Source organism: Homarus americanus, unplaced genomic scaffold (assembly GCF_018991925.1).
Source record: "Homarus americanus isolate GMGI-L3 unplaced genomic scaffold, GMGI_Hamer_2.0 scaffold1024, whole genome shotgun sequence".
Taxonomy (NCBI): Eukaryota; Metazoa; Arthropoda; class Malacostraca; order Decapoda; family Nephropidae; genus Homarus; species Homarus americanus.
The window spans coordinates 2,172,075-2,197,796 of NW_024715228.1; the positions used below are offsets into that span (position 1 = coordinate 2,172,075).

General features: G+C 40.2%; 1 protein-coding gene across 3 annotated transcripts in view; it reads right to left on the reverse strand.

Annotated features, from left to right (window-relative positions):
- Positions 1-2,598: 2,598 nt before the first annotated feature.
- The window catches only part of LOC121855866 (protein SSUH2 homolog), a 103,172-nt gene continuing 80,048 nt past the window's right edge, over positions 2,599-25,722 (reverse strand). For all 3 annotated transcript variants that reach the window (XM_042351035.1, XM_042351040.1, XM_042351047.1), the window contains exons 4-7: positions 13,670-13,918; positions 11,710-11,909; positions 10,980-11,187; positions 2,599-9,665 (exon numbers count right to left, since the gene is read on the reverse strand). In XM_042351035.1, the coding sequence (XP_042206969.1) occupies positions 9,516-9,665; positions 10,980-11,187; positions 11,710-11,909; positions 13,670-13,918 (807 nt within the window). In that variant the 3' untranslated portion in view covers positions 2,599-9,515. The remainder of the gene's footprint in view (positions 9,666-10,979; positions 11,188-11,709; positions 11,910-13,669; positions 13,919-25,722) is intronic.

A 25,722-nucleotide genomic window follows, 5' to 3' on the forward strand; every position in this document is an offset into this window, starting at 1 on the left:
CCAGCGGCTGGTGCAGCATTGCAGTTAAAAAGAATACTCTGCTTTTCTTCTTCTGAAGTTATAATTCTCTGCCATTAATTCTGTACTGATTACTGCTCTTAGTCTTCACCACTGCCTTCTTTACACGATAGTCACTGCCTGGCCGATGGGTGTTACCTTTTAGGTAGTACTTAACATACTCCATGTACCCAGAAAAGTTTTTAAAGTTCTAACTCTGCATTTTCTGACCTGTCAGAGTCGCCATATCCACTTATCTATCGCCACAGCACAACTGGTTTCTTCTGGTCCGACGCAGGTTGAGGCTGGGTCACGTCACTTTTTGTGAATGTGCCGTCATCAACCGCGCATGCGCAGTTATCGTTTCGGCTACTTCTGGTTCGGGTAACTTCTGGTCCGCTACACCGGTGTAGTTGACCAGAAGTTACCCAGACCAGAAGTGTACGAAACGGCGACAACTCGCCATTGCTGATGATTAATTATCAATCTCAATATTAAGGTAAGTTGTTTAACACATAAATTAACACGATAATGCATAGAACCTAATAATACCCCACAAAGTGAGAAGGTCTGCCACAGTATTGTAGTGGATTCCTCCCCTACAAGCACCGAACCTTCTCGAATTCCCCAGCCTACGCCTCCAGCGCCGCCCACGGAGCGGGGGTCAACTATCTACCCACGCCTTATAAGGCCTGACACCGCTGTGACCCTTCTCTTTCTACACAGTGCCACCAGCAAGCAACACCTCCTCCTCCGCGGCAGCCTGGCGGCTGCCGCTCCCGCCAGCGACTTTGGCGTCCCTAAAGCGGGTGTCCCTCCTCTGGGCACCCTCACCGCCCAGCTCTCTCTACTCAACGCTTATTACCATGCTACCTACCCAGCAACAAGCTGCATTGTACATCCAATACAATATGTATACAGTGAGCACATTGTGAGTTTCCTTTCTCCATCCCATCCTGAGTGTGAACCAATATCTCATACCCCCACAGTATCACTGTTACCATATGCGTTCACTGCTTTGTGTAACGCAGCCACAGACCCGCCAATATCTGGAGTCTGCTGTGGATCATCATCATCATCATCCACCTCATATATAGCAGGCCTAGGCTGCTCATCACCTGGACTCCCCTGTATATTGTTATAATTTTCTTTCTCCTCAGCTTTCTTGTTCATTTCTGGCTCCAACAGACTCCTGAGAAAACTTACATTGGGAGTATGCATTGTCTTCAACAGCCACTGATGCCAGCCACCACCTGTTTGCACAAGTGGAAATTAATTTTTAGGGTAGAACCATCATGCCGAATTCTGCACAGGTAGCTTGGTGCCTGCATAGAGAACCATTTTCAGAAATACTTTGCAGTGTTTTTTTTTATAAGTATAATATTTGGGTAACTGCACAATTTGTCTAGTACAATATGACATACAATTATAAACACTATATGATATTCGTTGTTACGTTAATACGTATTATTGCTCATAAATCAAAATAAGACCAAAACAAATATACTAGTGGAAGGCTCTGAGTTCGGTACTGTTGGGGATGTTTTTTTTTATGCCTACTGCCATGGAAATTATCGAGTTACAAGCATGCTTAAAAAATTTGCTACAACGAGTTCATATATACCAAGCATGTCACTTGCAAAACCAAGTTGCGGTGAATATTTGAGAAAAGATCCACAGTGGTTGCTAAATGCAAGAAAAAATGGCACAGTTAAATGATATCTACAACATCAATAATTTTTTGGAGTCGCAGTCCTGGTTTGAAATGTGGACACAACATCAACATTCTCTTTAGAACTTTCTGGTACAACCTTTGTCTTGTCCTTGACGGATCTTCTGAAGCAGTGATTTGTTTCCTGCTATTTGATAAACTCTACTGATTTCCTTGACTCTTCCAGGTTCCAGTCTCCACTTGTGATATGTCAGGTTATGTCCTGCTTTCTTGCACCCCTATATCGAGCAGTTCAGTGGCCTCGGATTGACTCACCACGACTAACTCTAGGAACACCCTTCTTCTGTACACAACATGGCACTACAGCTGGCCATGGTATTTAGAATTTAATGGAGCAGCCTCTCAGGGTACTTGCCAAGTTCGGGCTCCTGTACTACCAATCAGAAGCGCCAGCCTGTGAAATGTTCACCAGGTAGCTTCTGTGCAAGCAGTCTGCCAGCCCAGAAAATGCAGCAAAGACCAAGGGATGGACACAGCTCCTGTTGAGCCAGGTGCAAAGTTGTAAGGCCGGATGCCCTTCTTAATGCCAACCCACAAGCTGGCAAAACAGGGTTGCAACTCCTTGAGATAATTCAAGACTACCTACCTAATTATCTTTTTACTTTTACTTTTATCCTCTTCATCACTGATTGGCTCGTTAGCCGCTTGGGCGATCGGTCACGTCCCTGATTACTTTTCCTTAAGTCAAATATATTTTACAATAACAGGGAGTGGGCCTACAGTCATCAGGATTTAGAGATGAAAATGACTAATATTCAACACATGAACCCATATAATGTTTTTTTTTCTTTCCCTTCGTTTTCATTCCATCTATACAGGAGCAGTGATATGAGACAGTTTTAGACAGAACATGAAGCATTAAAACAATCTTTATCATGTTCAACATTTATTTCTTTCTGGTTACTCTTAAGATGACAACGTTTATAGAGTGACAGTGGTGTGAAACTGATAATTAATGGGAAATGATGAAAATGATGTATAAGCCTAGCAAGAATAACAACCACATTACACCAAAATAAAATTTGTGGCAATAAGCCAAATAGGCCATCATACCTTGATCCTCAAGCCATAATAAATCACTTATTTTATGATAAATTTAGTTGACAAGCGAGTTTTTTATCTGCTCCAGATACAATTAACTGGTTCCTTGGATAACATGTACAGCATCAGTTGGCAAACTGACTGCATCTGATTGGCTAATTTACTAACTGTTGAATGACAAGTTGAAATTTGAGATGGCACATAAGAGTGATAAATTTTAATTTGTTACCAAGACCAGACGTGTTGTGTCGGTCATGAATTATCATATTTCTCTTCTTTGAGCCATGATCATGTGTTGTCTCTTACTGGTTGGTAAATTAGCGGGTCAGATGCCATCTTTCTGCTACTGTGTTATTGTTGTCATAAACCTCTGTGACAGCACAAAACCAGTTTACAGATACAGTACAGGTACAAGTGACATTTGATAGATGGTAACAGAAGCCTAGTGAAACATAGGGTCCTCTTCTGTCTGTTTTGCAGTATTTACTTTTAAATGCTTAAGTACATAGGTAAATATAATATATTCAAAATATACTTAATCATTTATACATAGACAAATTTTACCATTATATACATAAGGAATAGGACAGCCTGCAAAAAAAAAATATATCAGGTATATTTTATACACTTGCTGTAGCTGTAGTCATTTTAATGGCCTCAAACAACAACAACAACATCAGGCTGTTATGAGTGGAGGGAAATAATAGGTGAAAAAACTATTTTGTCAATGTTTTTCTTTATATCCAAAAATAAAAAAAGCTTCACATGTTGATGCTGAGCCATATATACAGAAATCCTTTATATGTGTTATAGGAAACTACCAATAAAACTGCAGTGGTGATGTAGAGTAATGATGATCTAGGCAATCATATGGTGGCGAGTGGGAGCGTTCATTTAGAAGAAATTCTTCATAATTACTAATATGTGATGCACAATGACCATGTTTAACAATTTAATGAAAAAAAGCAATGCAATTGAATATAATGAAATAAAAAAAAGTGATCTATACAATAAAATGCAAAAGATCAGTTAAGTGAAAATCATGACATGATGAATTATCTAACAGAATATGATGATGCAAGACACTGAAGCGAAGACCACTACCTCTATCTCCTACACAAACAGCATCTTCTTTTGTACCACTTACAAGTTTATATATTATCAAAAGAACTTGCACGAGGGCAAAAACTGCTTTTACACCTATGAAGCTCCATTATAAGAATGGTGTGCTTGTAAAAAAAACTATCAACCATAGAAGCATGATGCATCCATATCAAAATTGTGTGTGTGTTGCGTGTATGTGATTTTGGGGGTTATTTTTTTTTGTACATAATGAATCTTTAATTTTAGAGTACGTATGTATTATGAGTATGTACAGTGAAGCTGCGTCAATGTTGTGATTATTATGCACATCTGTATCTGAATAAGTTATCAATGAAAGTGAGACTGTCGTACAGAAGACGTTTTTAAAAAGTCGTTCTATTATTTTGAGATCTCTTGATGACTTGCATAGTATTGAATAAAAAAAATACAATGGAAAATAAATGTTCAGTAAAATCCTCCATATACTAAGTCTGACAAGAATTGACAGCTTATTTAAGGGAACAAACTAATCACCGGAACCAGACTAATGTTAATTTTTAAACTGTGTCTTAGGTTAGGGGTAGAAGAGGGGTAGGTGTGGATTAATTTAGGGGTAGGTGTGGATTAATTTAGGGGTAGGTGTGGGTTAATTTAGGGGTAGGTGTGGGTTAGATTAGGGGTTGGTGTGGGTTAGGTTAAGGATAGGTGTGGGTTAGATACCGGGTCATGGTTCAGGATTAATGAGTCGCCTTATTATTAAAAAATGTCTAAATGTGGTGTTCTCGGTAACATCTTCATAAAGGGAATACATTTAAATTGCTTCATATACATATATAAGTTTCTTGATAATTTAAATTCAAACTAAATGGTATTTTTGTCCAACTGAAGTAAAGATACATACGAGAAGACAGAATACACATACATCATAAAAAAACAAACATATACTGGTTATCTGAAATCACTGCTTGTTTGAAATATAAAAGGTGTGACAACCTCGAGAGTTAGACAAGATATTAGTTGCATTGCCTTAAAAAGAAAGAAAGAAAAGGAATTCTAACTCTACCGATATTTCAAGATGATAATCTTAAAATTTCAGAACTTTTTTTTTCAGGGAATATAACCATCATTAATTTCTTTGACATATATTTTAAAAAGACTTAGAATTCCTTTTCTACAAATCAATTAGTCTTTAAATGGCCTCAAAAAACCAGAATGTGCCCTGTGTCCTGGCAATACTGTGTCAGCATGATACCAAGGTGAGGTAGAAAACCACTGGAAATCTTACAAGCAAAAGTAATTCTTACACAACAGTATACAAAGTCAATTTACATAATGCAATGTGCAAAAATAAATCGCCTTGATAAAGGTGTACAGTATTGCCAGTTTAACAAACAAGGAATATATGACACAACATTCAACTTCGTCCTACAATAATGATGATCTCCTGGAGCAGAATGTTATGTCAATGTCTTTCTGTTATTTTCTCATGCACTATACAGAGCTGCACGGTTATTGACATCCAACTGTCTCAGTCAAGTTTATATATATATATATATATATATATATATATATATATATATATATATATATATATATATATATATATATATATATATTTATTTATCTATGATATTTTTTTATATTTATGAACATTGTCTATTCAGTTAAGAATATTGGTACACATCAAACACTTTAATTCTTATATTTTTCTTGTGACTGAACTTTGACAGGGGCAGAGGCAAGGTGAACAATGTTAGGAGAGACAACCAGGAATAAGACTACTGAATTATTATTTTTTCAAATGACACAAACCAAAAGACCCTAACAACCTAGTACAGCACAGGCTGGTCTGGTGGGGTTAAGTTCAGTTGTTTCTTGTCACCCGCTTGCAAAAATAAATAAATATATTTCAAAACATAATGACCTTGTGGGCCTGTTCATGGTACCTTGTACATGTTGCAGGGTAGAGTGTAACACTTCAGATGACTCTAGATGGCATGGGATCTCCATTACACTGTTTAATAGATACTCTGAACTTATGATTTAGCTGGCTAAAAATCAGCTTGCATTCTACAGCACAAAAGTTATTTTTTATATATATTACGAATTTATAAAACCTTATGTATGAAATGAGCACGTAATAAAAGACTGTCTTCAGCACAAGGAACAGCTGTGTTCAGATATCATGAGTTCTGAGTTGTCTTAAACAAGTGCAGCTAACTAGTCTGCTTGATATTCATGAATAAGATTTAAATAAATATGTGTTTCAGAAACCTTGTATTGAGTCATCATGTAGAGGCAGAACCATCAAGCGGACACATACACAACTTGGGGTGAATTCTTGGCTTAAACTTGAGGTGAATGATTTTGAAACATTCAATTAAAAAAAAATACGTACTTTATATCATGTTAATAAAGGGTATTTTAGTTTCTACTCAAGCATTGTTCAAGAATTTGCCCAATGGTGCACCAATAGCAATGGTGCGCATCATTATGTACATTGCATTTTTTATTTTCTACAATAAATATAGTGTAATTGGCAACATCAAATTTTAAATAATTCTTATTATATTTTGTGTCAATACAAGTAGTCAAGACTTAGTGTGTGGAGTTCACACGAAAATCGACACTCAAAAGAGTAAGTTGTTACCATTTATAATGCAATTAGGTTTTTATTATGCAAGGAGTTTGTAACCTTACAGACACACTATTCAAAATTCAAGATTGCCAATATAATTTACACCTGCAGACCCAGCGACAGTCTTGGCAGTCGCATACATTGAGACATTTCACACGTGTAACATGAAGTACAAAGCACTTTCCTAATTAATACACTGTTCATTACTCTAAAAATTTATTTTTTGATTATTTTAATGTTACCAACCATTATAACTTATAACTGACAAAGGTAAACTATTGTTTAAGCTAACCATTCAAATCACACAATGTAGTCAAAGTAAACTGTAGTAAAATGTATGTATAATGTGTGTGTGTGTGTGTGTGTGTGTGTGTGTGTGTGAAAATGAGGGTGAATGGCCTTGCACATGTCAAACCTTCCAGGAAATTTAGCACAGTTTGTCTTACACAGGTGTTCCCTGCTGTTCCTGTGAGCCGCTGAATATCTATCATTCACAAAACATTTATAGGTAAGTAACATTAGTTAGAAGTGTCTTTTGACTGCAACATACAAGACAGTAATTAAAATCACCTACGTAAAAATTTGCCTTTTTTTATAATCTTTAAATTCTCTTCAAGGTTTACTGTAGTCTGATGTACAGGAATATGGTTAATAACTCACGTGAACAGCTAAATTAAACTCTAAAACATGTTTAACAGGGAAGGGGTAAAGTTCATAATAATCTAAACGTCAATAAACAGTATCTAGATAACCTACTGGGAGGTAAGTCACATCATAACAATATAAATATTAATAAATAACCTAATATTTTCCTTGTACATTAGTATAATCCTAGAGCAAAAATATTTAAAGATTTCCTAATAAATATACAGTGTTCAGTCCGGACTCTCAAAGGCTTGTAGATAAAAACTCAAGTAAACAAGGAAGGAAGCATGAACGTGGAGTATAGTAGTATACCATACAGTAGTTAACTCAGGATAAAGTACAAATACTGTATAACATCCAGAATTGGCTAAACTTTACATCAAGATTCTACCTTAAGTATAGTCACTTGGCACGAGAGAAAATCAACACAGAGAATGTTGGCAAACATTATATAAGCTATGTTAATTTTGCTTCTTACTGGGGCAGACAAGTGAAGGTGTTCTAGTTAGGAACAAAAACTCCACATAATTTTGATGTTATTTTCATGATTCACTTGAAGGCAACCAGTTAATGCAGTCATACATGTTTAGTTACGTGAAAAATTCATTGAACAGTACATGCCTTTAAGAGCCTAGTCTGTCATGTTGAGTCAGAGCCACAGCACCTGCCACAACTGTGGGTAAAGAAACAATTACTGTATCTTGAAGAAAGACAATACAGTACTGAAAATTATTCATATTTTTGGATGTGAGTAAAAATTATGAAATGAGAGTAAAAATATCGGTTGTCTGTAAATAAATAAGCACAACTTTCATTAATTTTACCCAAGATATAAAGCATAATTGGCTCTTGCTTAACAACCTTAAACTAGGAGTTATATTATTATTTCAATTATAGGTTTAACGTCAATATATTTTAAGTCTACTATCAAAAATTTATTTATTTACTCTTTTAATTTTGAACACAAGGCATAAAAATATTTGTTAAAACAATTTAACGACTTTATAATTTTTTGCTTCCAAAGGTCTACAATACAGTACAGATATACAGTAAGCAGAAACGAGTGAAAGTGTAGTATACTATGGCCAATATTTTGAAGCCATTACAAAATTTTATGAAACTTAAAAATTTTATAAGTTCCCAAAGGCTAGTGTCTATTAGGTACAATAAGTATTGTATAATTCGTACATGTAAGAAAGTGTAACATTTGGATTGAATGAATTAAAAGTAAATTAGTTTGGATAGCTTACAGGTAGTGATAAAGTTATCTTTCAAGTGACTCATTAATACTAAAGGTATATTAATGAGGAAAGTAATAATTTACTGACATATCATTTTACTTTAGGGAATTATGTGGTGGATTACATAAGCATTCTGTTGTCATTTTAATGAAGTCATTTGCTATTGAAGAAGATGATAAATGCTTCCTATACTGTATTACGAGTGATGACTTTCTTACATCTGCCGATATATTCTACTGTCTGGAATGACACTTTGCTTCGTATCTGTTTATGAACATGGAGGGGTCTTGCTCTAGACCGAGCAATATTTCATTTACACCAAAATATATCACTCTAGATGTATATACCTAGTGATATCCTTATAATAACAATAGTTTAAAAACTATTGGTTATATTTTTGTAATCTTTTTTTAATTAGTCATTACTGTATAGGATGCATGTGATTTAGCCCATTGCAACCAAGATTTGATGCCATTTTTGTTTTCAATTACGAACAGTAAGTGGAGCGTTATACTTCAGTCACCATGAGCCGGTGCAGCAAATTTCATACCTGAAACAATATTTATTAAAAGTAAAAAATCACCATCTTTTCTTTCATAAAGAAACAGTAGAATCACTGCTGTGAGACGTGACCCTCTCCTTAACCCTTACCACAATGGTTCTCAACTCTAAAGGTATTACTAATCATAACCACAAATGACAGTTTTCTGTCTTCAATGATGAATTTTAAAGATTTAAGTAGTAGTTATACATCCTTAAGAAATGCGTTTAGATTTAGAAAAGCAGCTTAATTTCCTTGAAAGAGAGAGTTGTGAACCTGTAGAAGCATTGTAGGATCCTAGAAAAGAATCTCTGATCCACAGCAAAGTAAGTTTAGGTGTCAAGAAGCAGTTTTAGACCTTTGAGAAGCAACCTTCAATTGCTCACAGGATTTGATGATCCCTAGTGAGAAACTATAGAGTATAGAGAAAAAGCTTCAAATCTTTGAGTAACAACTTTTGATTCTCAAGAAGAAACTCTAAATTCTCGAGACGAAGACGAACAATCTCTTCGTATAGACACCAAGAGACCATCCTAAACTCTTTGGATGTAAACTAGGGCCTTGGAGAGCAGCAGTTGTGAACACGTGCTTCAGGCACTACATGACACAGCAGCAGCCCCAGCAGCAGGTGTGTGGGTAGTCTGGACTGTGAACCTTGTTCTCATAGCCATATACCCAGAACTTGCCAGGACCACCTTTGAACCCGTACTCCACCTCAGCTACAGGCACAATGCGCACTTGGTGTCTCTGTTATAGAAAGAAAACCCTGATATATATACTGTACAACCTTAATCATATCACTGTTGTTATTGTTTTGCTGTAATGTTATTACTGTGCTTCTTCATACAAACGCAGCGCACGCACACGCACGCGCACACGCGCGCACACGCGCACGCGCACGCACACACGCGCACGCACACACGCGCACACACGCACGCACGCACACACACGCACGCACGCACGCACACCTTACTAATTTATTCACCCCCTAAAGGTCACCATACCAGGACCTACACACAAAAAGAAAATATGCCTCCAACTAATTCACTTATCAAGCAAGTTACTTTTTTCTTCACCAAGCTCACTTTTTATGTACTTAAGTGTTGTTATTTTCTTATTATATTTAAGACAACTCTCACAATTAATATATCTTGAAAACCTTTCTGTCCCCCATCATTAATGTTTGTCGTACCATCATCAGCATAGATGGGTTAAGGTAGAGTCTCATGAGGTTAACATTAAGGTTTTCAGATAAAAAGCCCAAAGACAACCTGAAGTTGTTGAAGCTCTATGTAAGTGTAGTTCATTTTGTTTAACCCATTAATTTAACTTAAGTCGTACCTAAATGGTGCAAGATTTTCCACATTCTTTTTGTTGGCTAAAACAACCCCACAGGACCCCCAAAGTCATGTGGTAATCTACTGTATAAGCTCCTTATCTGTTTTAAAGGTCCCGGGCTTTCGGGGGTTGCTTGCCATGCACGCAGTTCTATTCAAAGGTGCCAGCAAGTCTGCTAACACTTCCACTTCTTTATGTTATTTACTTATCAATATAAAAAAAAAAATGTTTTACCGTATATACGCACTATATACAGTATTGTACACTGGAGGCACAAAATTGCGTGTCAGATAGCTTCCGGTAAGTTTTCACTGTGAAATGAGGTGCCACAGCAATATGGAAGGCAGAAACGCCGGCGCTCCTCCCTTCACCACACACACACACACACACACACCGACATCTCTCTATTTTTACGGCCTTCACACTCATCTATTTATAGCCATGATTTGTCAAGTCATATAAAATGCATTATTCTACACATCTGAACCCATGGAAGCCCTTAGCAAAAGGCCTACAGAACCCTAGCTTAACGTGACGTAAACTACGTCAGTGACCATTAAGAAGTTGAAGATTATCCGAGATGGAGTTAATAATTTTTTCATTATCAGATATAAGAGGATTTTGGCCTAAAAGCAATACGAACTTGCTTAGATATCATGTGAATCATTCCCTGGCCAGAAGCTGCTCCCAATTAAACACCCTGTGATAAGTCTATGAAAATACCTGTGCATAGGTTCGTTCATCATGGAAAGCATTCTTGTGATTGTTGACAAGCTGTGCTGACGCCAGGTTAATGGTGTTGTCCGGAAACTGTGTCAGCGGGAAGATGCGAGTACCTTCCTCTTCAAAGGCAACTTGACCAGACACTTCCTTAACCAGGGCCTCAGGCAACCCACCCTTCCTCACGATGTGTTCTGACGTATTAACCTTCCTGTAAGAACCAGAAGTTATTAGATCCTTTAAGAACGTTTATACACAATACATTAGTTAAAATATTCCTCTTCAAATATAATGATGTAATTAATAAAGGCACAGAAAATTCAGAGGACCCAAAACTGATATGGATGACAATTATAATTTAAAAACACTTATGTTATGTTGCACAGCAGTTTCGCTCTTCATAAATCTTATTAATTTTAATGTTGTAATTACTGTACTTTCTTCACACACTTACAATGGAACATAGAAGCTTTTTTAAATTTAGACTGGTGATAATATTTCATTCTTTAATATTGTCCTCAAACTAAAGACAACTGCATTACTCCCCATCCCTGAGAGAGAGAGAGAGAGAGAGAGAGAGAGAGAGAGAGAGAGAGAGAGAGAGAGAGAGATTTATTTATTCAGTAAACCAGCCATGGTAGGAACACTTACAGCACTGGACAACATCTGACAGTAGTGATGAATCACAAGTATACAGTACTATATTGAACTGCGGTAGTACATAGTGACTTACCATGTGATAGTGAGGCGGATGAAGCAGCGTATCTGGCCGTAGCTGTCACAGGGAGGACAGGCAACGCGGCCCTTAGCGTTACACTTGAGGCAGTCCTGTCGCCCATGGCCGTGGGTGGACGACTGGCAGTAGAAGCAACGCTCTTTGTACCCTGAGGAGTCCGTGTACCACCCGTCCCCGTGGCAAGACAGGCACCGTGTCTGTGAAGGCACACTTAGTTAAGAAACTGTGGTAGAGACCACACACACACACACACGAAGTGGTACTGTGTGTGCAGTGGCGTACCCAGAAATTTGCCGGGGGGACTTTGAACTAAATATACAGACGTATTGTTGAAATACTAGATAATTAATAGTCTTCTGTACAATCATGATGGGTTTACCGTTCAATTAAAAATGATTAACTAGCTACTGCTAGAACACATAATGATGCCATAATACAACAATGAAGCTAGTTGTGAAAAAAATTTCTGTTTGAGTTGTATATTTGATTACATCTAAATAAAATTATTCATTAAAAATGAAAGGGGGCTAGTCGTGCATGTGGGACTTTGTCAAATGCCTTGGAGAAACCCATGGGCAACACACCCATTCGTAAACCTTGTTACCATTTCAAGGCATGTGAGTATGATTGTCAAGCAGGATTGTCTTTCCGTTAAACAGTGTTGTGATGTATTGATTAGACTGTGCTCGGTCAGGTGACTTCCAATCCATGGCAGGTTTCCTCTGGGTACTTCGGTTTCTTTCTGTACTAGCAATGGACAATGAGAATCGTAACAAAGTAAAAAGGACAGATCAACCGCCCAAATGGTTAGCAAGATGGTAAGTGGTAGAAATGATTAATTAAAATTAATAATAACAGTGGGAGTGATGGGTATTTTTGTATCCCTGTGTGGGTGAGCGTCCGGCATTGTTGACGTGATGATGCAATTACTGTATAGAGGAACAGCAATCCATGAAATTTTGTACATGGACACAAGATAGTAAGACAATGTTCTGTAAAGTGTTCAGATAAACTCCAGATGGTCAAGGTCCTTGTCGTCATAGCTGGTACCCCTGGTCAGCTCACGGTCTTAACCCCTCAAGTATGGAGGGAGAGTACCGATTAGTGAACTCTTGTTGAAACACATCCATACAGTGTCATCAAGATCCACTTTCATTTATTCGAATTTAGGCGTTTATAAGATACAACACACACACACACACACACACACACACCAAAAAGAAAAACAAATCGGGCACTATATCTTCATCCCAAGCTGGAGGCGGCGGGGAAAAAATATTGATTATTCTAGTAGGGCGTGGATCAGTGGAGGAGTCATCTCGTGGTCATCAGAGCATCAGGAGAGGCTGACGGACGGGGGTAGACGTATTTACACGCCTGTCACACCAATTCTCTCTTGTGGAACCGAGCCCGGATTTGGATCTAAATTTGGTGCTATTTTTAAATTAGCCCAGGTTAAGTTAGATTTAGTTTAATTAGATTTGTTTAGATGTGATTACTTAAAATAAGGTTAGGACTTCCAAATGCCAACCACATTAGATCCGAAATTGAATGTTTTTGCCTGGCTGGATCTACAGGAGAGAAAATGCAACAGGTACTGTTCCTTTGTCACATACACTAAGTCTCCTTACACTCCAGAGACAGTCCAGAGGGATTGTATTAATATATGATCACAGACAAACATACACAGCCTACAGAATTTAGTATAAAATAATCATGGGTTTTCGAAAGGTATCTAAACAACGGAGTATGCAATAATCAGTAGACTGTTATTAGTAATAACTTCTTACAGAAAACAGTACACACACACACACACACACACACACACACACACACACACACACACACACACACACACACACACACACACACACACACACACACACACACACACACACACACACACACACACACACACACACACACACACACACACACACACACACACGACACTCACCCAGCCCTTGCCATGGCACTCGGAGCACTGGAGGGAGCCCGTGCCCTTGCACCGGTGGCACTCTTTGACGGAGGCTGTGTGGGGTACCTGCACCACCTTCACCTCGTCGTGGAACAGGTGGGCAGGATGGGCCTCCACGTCCCATGGCAGCGGCGCCGCACCATTAGACGGACCATCCACGTCTCCGCCGCCGTACGGAGTGAACGCCCAAGACGTCTCCCGTTTCTCCGTGAACGTCTGCAGTTCATACTGTGTGAGAGAAAGGTAAGGTAGGGTTGAGTGGGGAGTCTTATTGAAGATACAATAGAAGGTCGTTCTGAAAGAAACACAAAATTGAGTCATCCAACTATAACGAGGTGCGAGTATAGTAAATTAGGTTCAGTGGGTCATTCTGCTGTCAAGACAGTGTATGTACTGTACACTAAATCAGATAATTATTCATACTCTTAATACTTGGCAGATACACATGAGAGATGACACCTGGCTAATATTACATTACTATCACTTATCACCATTAATTCTTTGTCATGTAACAAACACTTCAAAGTTCACTTATATGTACTATTTGAGGTGTGGTGAACAAGAATATTACCGTGAAGCGACAAATTCAACTGTGATGAAAGAAAAAATACAATTTAAACTCCCTATGGCTGTTACCCGAGTATTGTAAGTCGTTCTGGAGGATGAACGCGTGGAAGCTGTGCCTATCAAACTACGAAGAAAAAATTAAAAAGAAAATTGATCAATGACAACCAACACAGCTTACCTCAGGCTTTACTATAATTTTCTCGATACTTTATAGTCAAAAAATTCTCTAAGTGCATCGTAGAGTCAGTCAGTCACTCAAGAAAACTGTTCCCTGACCCGACTAACACAACCGAAAACTCATGTGCCTGTAAAATATTCCCGACCAATACACAAGAATGGTCGGAGATATTGAATGAAAATAAGAAAACGTGAGTGATATTTTCCAGGGATGTGATAAGAAAAAAACGGAACCAATGCACAGGTTTTGGCAGGTCTGGGGTGTAAATCAACCGGAATCAAAGGCTTTCGTCCTCGTCTGAAAACTGATAGCGACACTCTGGGGGAGAAGCTGTGAACATTATTTAGGAGGCTGTGTGTGTGTGTGTGTGTGTGTGTGTGTGTACATACAATCTGCTCGACGGGCTAAAAGACATACAGACAGACAGAGAAAATATAGTTAGTGTAAAGAAACAACTCGTTACTTGGGATCCTCTTCCTAGTTTGGTGTTGTGGGTTAGCGAGTCTTAACAACAGGTCTACTGGACTCGGTGTTCGGTACCCTGTGTGAATACTCCCCCCCCCTCCCAACCACACACACAGAGTCAATATTATCTTCCTTTCTAGTTAAGGAACATCTAATTATGGGCGTCTAGCTTGAGGACCAACCCCCTCCCTCCCCACCCACTCGCCCGCCTTCCTCCTCACTAAAAACACAATTACTTCACTACGGCGACCACCCATCATCACCCACACCCTGATGACATTGTGGGTGGGTGAGAGTGGGTGTGGATGCTTGGGTGTAGATGTGGATAGTGTAGGTAAGGGTAGTGTTTACTGTATTCGACAGTATGTGGACGTAAAGCTCAGCGACATTCAAACACAAGCAATTCAAAATATTAACATGAACATTGTACTAAAATAATTAAAATACCCCCAAAATAATACAAATTAATAAAAATAAAATACACCGGCAGAATAACTGACCCTAAAATAAATATCCCCGCCAACGAGTTATTTTCACCGGGTATGATAAGCTCATTATTATTTTCCCGGACGTTCATTGTATTTTATGAGAGCACACATTGTATCTCCTATCTTTTAAATAAATAAATAAATCCATTAATAAATCGGTGAATAGAGTGTCAGCGAGTGTCAGAAACCGTTATCTCTTTACAAAACGCCAGCAAATGTCAGGAACTTCTGTACAATACGTCAGCAAATGTCAGGAACTTCTGTACAATACGTCAGCAGGAACTTCTGTACAATACGTCAGCAAATGTCAGGAATTTCTGAACAATACGTCAGCAAAAGTCAGGAACTTCTGTACAATACGTCAGCAAGTGTCAGGAATCTCTATTACTATACATCAGCAAGTAATACACGCTTCTACCTTGCGTCAGCAGTCTCCAATACAAGTCAACAACCCAGTGCGTCAGCTCATGTCAGCACACCTCCACCATGCGTCAGTAGAAGATAACGTTCAGGGAGGGAAGGAAGAAGAAGGGAAGGGGAGAGAGAGAGAGAGAGAGACCAATAACACACCTCACCCTTAGTTGTTCTGCCCCTGTCACTCACACACCTGATTTACATGTCCTGGTGGTGCATGGTGGTGCATGTCCTGGTGGTGTATGTGTCCTGGTGGTGCATGTGTCCTGGTGGTATGTGTCCTGGGTGGTGCATGTGTCCTGGTGGTGCATGTCCTGGTGATGTGCATGCCTGGTGTGCATGTCCTGGTGCATGTGTCCTGGTGGTGCATGTGTCTGGTGGTGCATGTGTCCTGGTAGTGCATGCGTCCTGGTGGTGCATGTGTCCTGGTGGTGCATGTGTCCTGGTGGTGCATGTGTCCTGGTGGTGCATGTGTCCTGGTGGTGCATGTGTCCTGGTGGTGTATGGTTCCCAGCGGTTTATCACTAGCATCATGTTCAATTATTATTATTATTATTATTATTATTATTATTATTATTATTATTATTACAGTCACCATCTCTACCCTATAAGGAAAAATTCTGACAATGTTTTTCCTATTTCTTCTTACAAACAATAAATCGTAACTCCTTCAGTCTTGGACCAATTAATCTAAAACTCGTCAGGCTTGTCACTGGGTTCGGTAAGTCCTCCAAATCCTTCGTTTTTCTGGGACTGTAATTTTGGGCATTTTGAGGGTAGTTATGGTATCAATATACTGAAAACTGTATAGCAAGACTAACTGTTCCGTTGTATTTTGATCAGTTAAGATGGAATTTGGTATAATTTGCAATGGATTAATATAGTTACTGAATAAATGAGATCTGAGGAGTTTTGCGTTCTGTTATCCTGTGGTCAGAAAAATACCTCATGATGGGGGTGGCGGGTTGCGTGGGTCAAAATATTAAAAGGAAAATAAACCAGTTAATGAATTCTATCCAGATTTTGTTGGGTTACTTCTCCACGTCAGGTTTCATTGTAATTCACTTTTAATTATTTGAGTTATCGGAGGGACGAACACACGCACGCTTACAGACACACGGACTGGTACGAGTGGCGGGCGCCGGATGTATAAAGGCTGACACTACACAGACTGTAAGGTGTGGAAAAGTGTGTTATTTCTACTTAATATCTGGAGAGGTGGGCGGCCCTATGTGGGGTGCGAAGCTCAGGCTTTGTGTTGTCGTCTTAAAAACTGTATAATATTTAGATAAAACTCGCTTTTTTAAATACGTTGACAACATTTAAAAGATAGTCGATAATAAGGTCATTTGTAGACACGAACAGGTCATTACTTGCTGTTGGAAAATGTTGACAGAGGCTAGTCAGGCCCCAGTTAACGCAGGGCCCAGAGCAGTAGCCATACCCGGCCCTGCTGGTCGAAAGCCACTGACTAATACTCCTGGGCAGATCCGAGTCTTTGTGAGTGACACGTTATACTTTGTGGGAGTGGGAGGTGTGTGTGTGTGTGTGTGTGTGAAGAGGGAGGAGGGGGGTCACAAACATCACCCAGAAGGAAAATATTCATAAAATACATAATTTTCTCTCTATCTTGTGTTGTAGAAAAACGTTTTATATCTCACAGCTCTCCTTAGTTAAGACGTAAGAGATGGCGGCAAAGGAAGGCAGAGAGAGTGGGAGGAAGGGTAGGAGAGTAGGAGGGAGGGGATGGAGAGCGGAAGGAAGGGGATGGTGAGGGTAGAGAGGGGAAGGGAAGGGGATGGGGAGGGAGAGAAGGGATGGTGAGGGTAGAGAGGGGAAGGGAAGGGGATGGGGAGGGAGAGAAGGGATGGTGAGGGTAGAGAGGGGAAGGGAAGGGATGGAGAGTGGGAGAAGGAAGCCGCGTGGGAATGTGTGAGATTCAGGGGCGTGGAAGATAAAGAAAGGCAGCCACTGATTTCCTGCCCAAGTGGGTCTCCTCCCGAGGGGCCACTCCGCGACGTGACCTCTGGTGGCCTCCCACGTCCTCTCCTCCCCCAACCCCCACCAGAGCCCCGTCCTGACCTACCCCGCCCCGCCCCGACCCACCCCACCCCGCCCTGCCCCGTCCCTCGCAACACTGGAGCCTGTGACACAAAACAACACGACATGACAGGATGATGAGCTGATACGCAATGGATTTCCGATTCTATATGGTGTGATGGCAGTAGTAGGAGTAATAGTGCAATAAGTATCAATAGTTTAGGTAGTAAAGGTAGTGCAGGTAGTATTATCGTGGTAGTAGTGGTGATGGCGGTGTACTGTATAGGATGCAGTAGTGGTAATGGTGGTAGTAGCGGTGGTGTAGGTAGAAGTGGTGGCGTAAGTAGTAGCATCTGTGGTAGTAGTGGTGATGGCCGTGTAGGTTACAGTAGTAGTAAATGGTGGTAGTAGTGGTGGAGAGTGGCAGAGTATCGTGGCCACAGCAGGGTGGTGGGTCAGGAGACGATCCCAATATGTGGAAGGAGGAACCTGACGATTCAGAATTTTCATTAATGTGTCGATTCTTTTGTGTTGGTGCACGCCTCTTTGTGTGTGTGTGTGTGTGTGTGTGTGTGTGTGTAAGGTCTAAACTCATTACACAAATTACAACGGAAAATAATAATCACAAAGACAGACCTAAAACTACACACACACACACACACACACACACACACACACACACACACACACACACACGTTCACAGACAAAACTTGCCTACAAAATAGAGTAAAGACAGACACAAACAACATCCACAACGTAAACTGGTTGTATAAAATGGAAGGCACCTCCCTGTTTTGTTAAAGCTGGTCATTAGTTCAGGGTCGTGCCACACTCACGAACTCCGTAAAAAAAAAAAAAACTTTTCATTATCCTAAAAATGCCATTGTTAGTCACCGGACTTGTGTTTCCGAGGAATGAAGCTAATATTTCAAGGTTTGTGTTTGAGAAGGTTTTTATTGAGGGGTCGAAATGTTGGGTTGGGATGGTAGACGATCTAAATTAGCTTTCAGGGATGTACAGTAGTAGTTTATCTTGGTGTTTGTGTTTACGCTGTCCCCCTGAGAAAGTTATACTGTACACTCAAAACATCACTGTGTGTTAACCGTAACTTAACTCTCCAGGTAGTGTTAGGACATTAATCATCAGGTGAAAAAAGCTGGGAAGGAGGGGGCTAATTTTTAGGTGATTCTACTATAGTGTATCTATCAGTACTGCTCTAGAACACCCAATAAACCACAAACTCAATGACAATATTTCCACTTTTGATGACACACACACACACACACACACACACACACACACACACACCAGCAGCGACCATCACGCCTGACCACAATCACTTACGTAATGGCGCTCATTTACGTACGACAGATGGATGACAGCACCACCACCACCACCCTAGTTGTCGTATATCTCCGACTGATTGTAATGAAGTCATGAATCACTTGAACTTAAGACACGAGGGAGGATTCTCAAAGGTTCGTAGTATTTATACGTTACTTTTACTTTCTAGTATAAATGGGTGATGTTGATACACTTAAGTTATACATTAAACTTCCCCTTCACAACATTACCGTGTGTGTGTGTGTGTGTGTGTCCCCCAAAAACCCCCATCAGTTACGGTTCACAGTTAATAATATTCTCTTATGATTCTTTTTGATAAATAAAAACAATAAAAGACTTTCCATCACGGTAAATTTGGCGGCTACTTTTATTAGCGGTTGGTCAGCGTTATATGGGTGACCTGCTAATGTTTATGTCACTTGTTTATGGTTTAATTACAACGCCACTTTAATCAATTAGTAGCGGCCAGTGTGACACAACGGAGGGGGGGCAGAGGCAGAAAATGGACACAGGTGTAGAAAATGTGATGCGCGTGGTGGCGATGTTGTTGTGGTTGCGTAATTGTTCCCAGGATTGTATACGTCACATTAACAGCGTCACACCACACTGACGTAAACAAAGACGGGCTACTCACACAGAGACGGACTGCCCACACTCACAGCCACGGACGTTCATCGGTTATTTACATTCATCTTCCTACAAACAGATTTTAGTAACTCGCAATAATACAGATAACAGAGACAAAAAACTCTCCATCCACATAAATATCGAGCACGAGACCTCAACGTAACCAGACAACGAGTGAAACTTCCACCAGTACCGCCACCACAGCCATCATCACCACTATCACCAGTGCTACCACCATGACTACCACCAACAGCAGCATCAGCACTCTCAGCACAGCCTCAACACTCTGGCTCCACATAGTACACTCACTCGTTGATTACATTAGTATGCTGTAGAGGTAAAGAGGAGTTTCACAGACACGACCTATAGTATTTAGTTCTGCCGCAGCTTAAGAGTTCGAGGATATCTTTCCCGCCAAAACTGTCTGCCAATGATACTTTCTGGGAGCCGCAAGTCGAGTGCTTCTTTATCGCGAAAACATTACATAATACTCTGGCGGGAGTGGACTCTAAACACAGCAAGTAAAACTTACAATTCTCTCTCACACCTGGGCTGTGTTTGAGGACACCTCACCTAAAATGGAAGTTCTGAAACCTTTCCATCCAAACACAATTCTTTTGTTGTTTGCGTCCAGGGACAAGAGGTAATTGTGTGGGTGAAGACGAGAACTCATGAGTACCGCCTTGGACACACTGCCTCAACCGGCTGACAACAAAAACATTATACTGTATTAACTTGGCGTCTTCGAGAGAAAAATCTTTATTTACCTTTTATTTTGTATAAATTCTTCCAAGTGTGTGAATTCTTTTATGTTTATCTATATTTTATCTGAAGTAACATTAAAAGTGATGGAATAGCTGAAGTTAAATGAGTTTTGAATATTTACAATTCAAGGAAGCTGAAAATTGAGGAGAGGAAACTTTAAACAAGGGTGACGATAGATTGGTCACACACTGAGTTAGGGAGAACATGGTTGCTGTGATCTTGACCTGTAATATATAATATAGTAGCTTTAGAGCTTGTCAATATGAATATCTATATGACAAGCATAAGAACTGTAGCTCTCACCCTTCTTCAGTCATGCTGCCACACACACCGACCCGCCCTTCTTGTAGGATACCGTGAGCGTGGGTAAGGTTATCCAAAAGAGCTAAGTGATAATAACCCACCGGGCTGAGTCTAGTAGCAGAGCGATACAAAACAGCCCGAGTCATTAATGGGATGGTTAATGTCTCCCTCTCAAGGCCGTCGACTGGGAGATTGATGTAGTTAATCATATAGTTTAAAAGGGTAAAGACACTGTCTACTCTACGCACTGACGGACGAAGGAAAGACCAAAACCTCATCAACTGTGTGTGGAAGATAGTTTGTTGTGCACCCGAAGAAACTTTTAGTTCCTGTGCTGCTTCACTTCTGCACACCTTAACCACATCCTTACGAACTTTCTCGTTCTGATGGATTAAAAACACAGTTTCCTAACACACCATAACACCCCACATCCTGACAGCCAACAGGACCACTGTACTGTACTGGTATATATTTCCGTCACATACACATAGGGATGAAATATACAGTATTCAGTAATTTCAGTTCCATTTCGACGCCATTTTCCCAATTTGTGCCACAGCAGCTCAAGTGAAACAGATGCGGTCTTATAATTTTACATCAACGACTTTAAGGAAAAAAATCTAACTAGAAACTGATAAACCAGAGTCAGGACTTACTGTACCTGCCTGGAGTAATGTTCATCAAGTATGGTGCAGGCAGCAGTGAGGTGCAGGCAACAGCGAGGTGCAGGCAGGCCGCGTGGGAACCATAACTCACCAAATGGCGGGAACAACACGATAATCCACTCCCGTCTTTAAGGCTCACCGAGATGTAATAATACAAAGGGAAACTCGACCTAAAGACAACAGTCAGTCTATGTTATCTAAATCCAACTGTGATCGTGATTGCTATACCAGAGACTAGTCTATTTTTTTTTTTTTTAGGAAGTAGCAGGGCGTCGAGTCGGCCCGTCCATCATGTCTACTAACGATGATGTAGACTACGTGACTGTCTGAGCTGCTGCTGGTGAGGTGGCTAGTCACCATTATTGTTGTGGTGATGAGGACACGTCTTCACCAGCATAACACAGGGTGGACGGATAGAAAGAGAAGCAGGACAACATCAAAGGCAACTTTTAATACGAAATTGAATAAACGAGCCAGAGTAAACTACAACATTTTCTCTGACAAGTTTTAATAATTCTCGATTTAATTTTTACACAGAAAAAAAGCAAAATCCCGGGTAGTGGGGTAGTGCCAGGCAGCAGGTAGTGGGGTAGTGCCAGGCCTTCATCTGGCATTCATGGGCTATCATCCTTAGGTTATGGACAACAGCCATCTTAATACGCGGGATATTCCTTCTTATTTTCATTTTGCATCTGTAACTTTTATCATTTCACTGTAAGATAACTTGTACAGAAACGAGTGTGGCCAAGAATTCACCTTTGGCCGCATTAAACTACTGTTCAACAGACATAAAATTATCCCTCACGCGGCATGAATGTTAACCTTCCATCAGTCAGAGAAGGAAAGGTGTCCACACAAACACATGACAGCGCTTAAAACACAAATGTAAATTTACACAGATGAGCAACAGGAACTAACTTTTTTTTTTTTTAACTCTCACGTCCATTTAGCGATGGTAACCGCCTCCTCCATCCATACCAATGCCCACACTCCTTCCTCCACCCACACCCCCTACTCCACCCACACCCCCTCCTCCACCCACACCCCCTACTCCACCCACACCACCACTCAGAAGCCATCTCAAAGCTCCGCGTCAATCTTTCCTCCCACTATTTCCCAAAATCCTGCCTCAGCAATTTAAATTTTATGTGAGGGGAGATTCCAACCATTAATTACTCAGGTGGGAGTCGTGAACCACACAGGGCGGTAGTTGACGCCAAACAGCTGATGACTTACACGTGACGGCCTCAACTACTCTGCTGTATGATAACTTAATACAAAATACTGATCAACTGAAGATTACCGCCCCCCCCCCACAGTTTATTTCACCTGATGATCAAACACCCTAACGCTACCTGGGGGTTAAGTTAAATAGGTTTGATTTGGTTAGTGTGGTTAACCATTAAGGTAAATTTAGCTGGGGGTGACTAATCTTCATGTGACACGAAAACACTGTACTCTTCAAAAATGATTTAAATCGAGGATGGTTATTTTTTTTGTCGTCTGTGTTAAGAGGCACTTGAGAAAACGTTCCTCGTGTGTAAAGATTTCATCACTAGCGTTAGGAGGGCGCGCTACTGACCTGACTAAACGCAGCTAAAGAAAGCGCAAGATTTTTAAAGACGAGTAAATTCTCCTGATAATAATGTGACAATAACATAGGCAGAGGGAGGAGACATGAGTAGCACCTTTAATAGGATCGGAAGAGGATGGCGACGACCCACGACCAGAGTAACGACCCACGGCTAGCACCACCACCCTGACGACCCACGACCAGAGTAACGACCCACGGCTAGCACCACCACCCTGACGACCCACGACCAGAGTAACGACCCACGGCTAGCACCACCACCCTGACGACCCACAACCAGCGTAACGACTCCTGGCTAACACCACCACTCTGACGACCCACGATCAGTGCTGTCAGATTTTGGGCTACTGGTTAGCGTAGGACGGTGTGGCTGGGGCTCAGATCTTCCCCCGACTGATGAAAGCGTCGTCGTTGTTGGTGTATTTCTCGTCTCCAATGTTGGGCTGTCTGCAGTTTTCAATATTATGTGTCTTGGAGAGGTTAATCCAACACCACTTGTCACTCATCTTAGCAGTAGTAGACACGGCCTTCTGTGTTTGTGGTAATATCTTTGGCTTTGCTCCTATTTGCTGTGATGATTTTTTTTCCGGATGTGTATGTGAGTATTTATCCAAAACTGTTGGTGAGGATACCTATGAACTCTCGTGTAGAATGCCCCCCCTCCCCTAACTGTATGTAAATGTCTCAGTAGTACATCATTATCTTAGGTTTTGTTCCTGTGGGCTTATGTCACTGTGCAGGGGGACTAGTCACTGGATCTAAACGTCTAGCTCTTGGAGTCTGTGGTGTTCTAAGAAAAATCTTCTCAGTAAAATTTACAAGATGAGCATTTCCCGTAAACTCTACTTTGTTTCTTCCAGTTCTGGATCCTTTAGTATCAAGGTAAACGGTATATACTCTATCAAGTGAATCAGGTTAGTAAGAGTTATGGTGCTGTTTTTGTTCACCCAGTTCGAGGATTCCAGCTGTGATCTCGCATCAGGTGCTGTTTCTCCAGCCAAAAACTGCGCCTGTATGTGGTCTGCATACCTTATGTGGTTAAGCGTATGATATACCATTCTACAGACCCATGCCATAGAACCTCCTAATTTACGAGAACCAAAAAAAAAAACCAAGAACACAGATGTGGTCAACGTGAGACTAGCGCGGCTATTTGTTTTAAAGTGAATACATACAAAGGTCCTTTTCTCTGGATCTGTGTTAATGCTGTTGCTATACATCACACCTTCACAGGTACACGAAAATGTTAGTACTTTGTAATTAAGATCTTCACCTATAAATTCTTTGATTCTGCCTGTTTGAGGAAGGTTTTACACTACATCAGGCGCGGGGGTTGCACTTGAGTTAGCAGGATTACTCATGTTTCTGGTTGTTAAAGGGGCGCAGTGAGGTCTTGGTTATGGGTTTAGGTAACAAATAAGTTTTACCTGATCTGTGTTCCCTAATATGTAACTCTACAAACCGAGACACTAACAAATGTTTACAATAGATAATATAGTCATTAGTGATTACTACTACCTGGCTAACAGGGGGTAGTTCTTCACTGGCTGTTCCTAGTAATGGTGACTCATGAAAAGACTCGACCACAGTCTCAGAGTCATTACTTAAATGTTCAGCTCCTTCCTCTAGTTCCAATAACTTTAAAGTCTTGTGACTCATGAATAATTTGTTTAGATAAAGTTAATACACAGACTTGCCTATTCATGTAAGAAATAACTTTTTTTACTAGAAAATGTTAGTAATAAGCACCACAGACACACACATATACACATATAAATTATAATTTGTACTCTTAGCTATTTTAAATTTATTCAGTGATAATTTTAAAGGAACAATATTACAGGTGTTATTATTTTGGTGTGCTTTTAATTAAACTAGCTTAAAGCACTGTGTATTTATATGCAATAATCTTATGAGGCTATTATGTGGTCTTCTTTATGTGTGTTATTGTTACCTGTTTATGTAGACTGACCTAAGTTGTATTGGTGAAATGTTTGTTCTGGAGTCCGTAGAGTGGATCAGGTCACGGCTGCTTCAACCCAAGATGGCGTCCTTTATGACGTAGCTTTGACGTCACAAGATGACACTAAAGGTGGGTGTGAGTACTCTCACTGGGAAGACATACATGGACACACACACTGGGGTGTAGTCATGGCTGGAGTTCTTTTGGTGTAGGCGTGCTAAGTTCAGCTGTTGGTGTCGTGTCACTCGCTCAAGAATTGTGTTGTCTTCTCTCTGGTGAGGGAGTACTGTACTTCCCTGCTTTAAGCAAGGTAGGCTTGATTTGTTACTTAGTCTTGCTTGTTGGGGAAAGGCTTGTTGCTTACTTGTACTGTATATGCAACTGTTGTTGCATATTGGTTACTTGATTTGTTTAAACAAATGCAGCTTACTTGCTTGCTTAGTTGCTTGGCGTAGTTCTCACTGGAGAGACTTAGTTGTTTAAGCAAAAGATTAATCAGTTGATTATTGAGGGCTGACTGGGAAGCTTGGTTGATTGATCACTCTTTATATTTTTAAGCTTATACAATATTAGGATTTATAAGCTTGACTCTTTGACTGTGTTAATAGGAATCAGGTGATT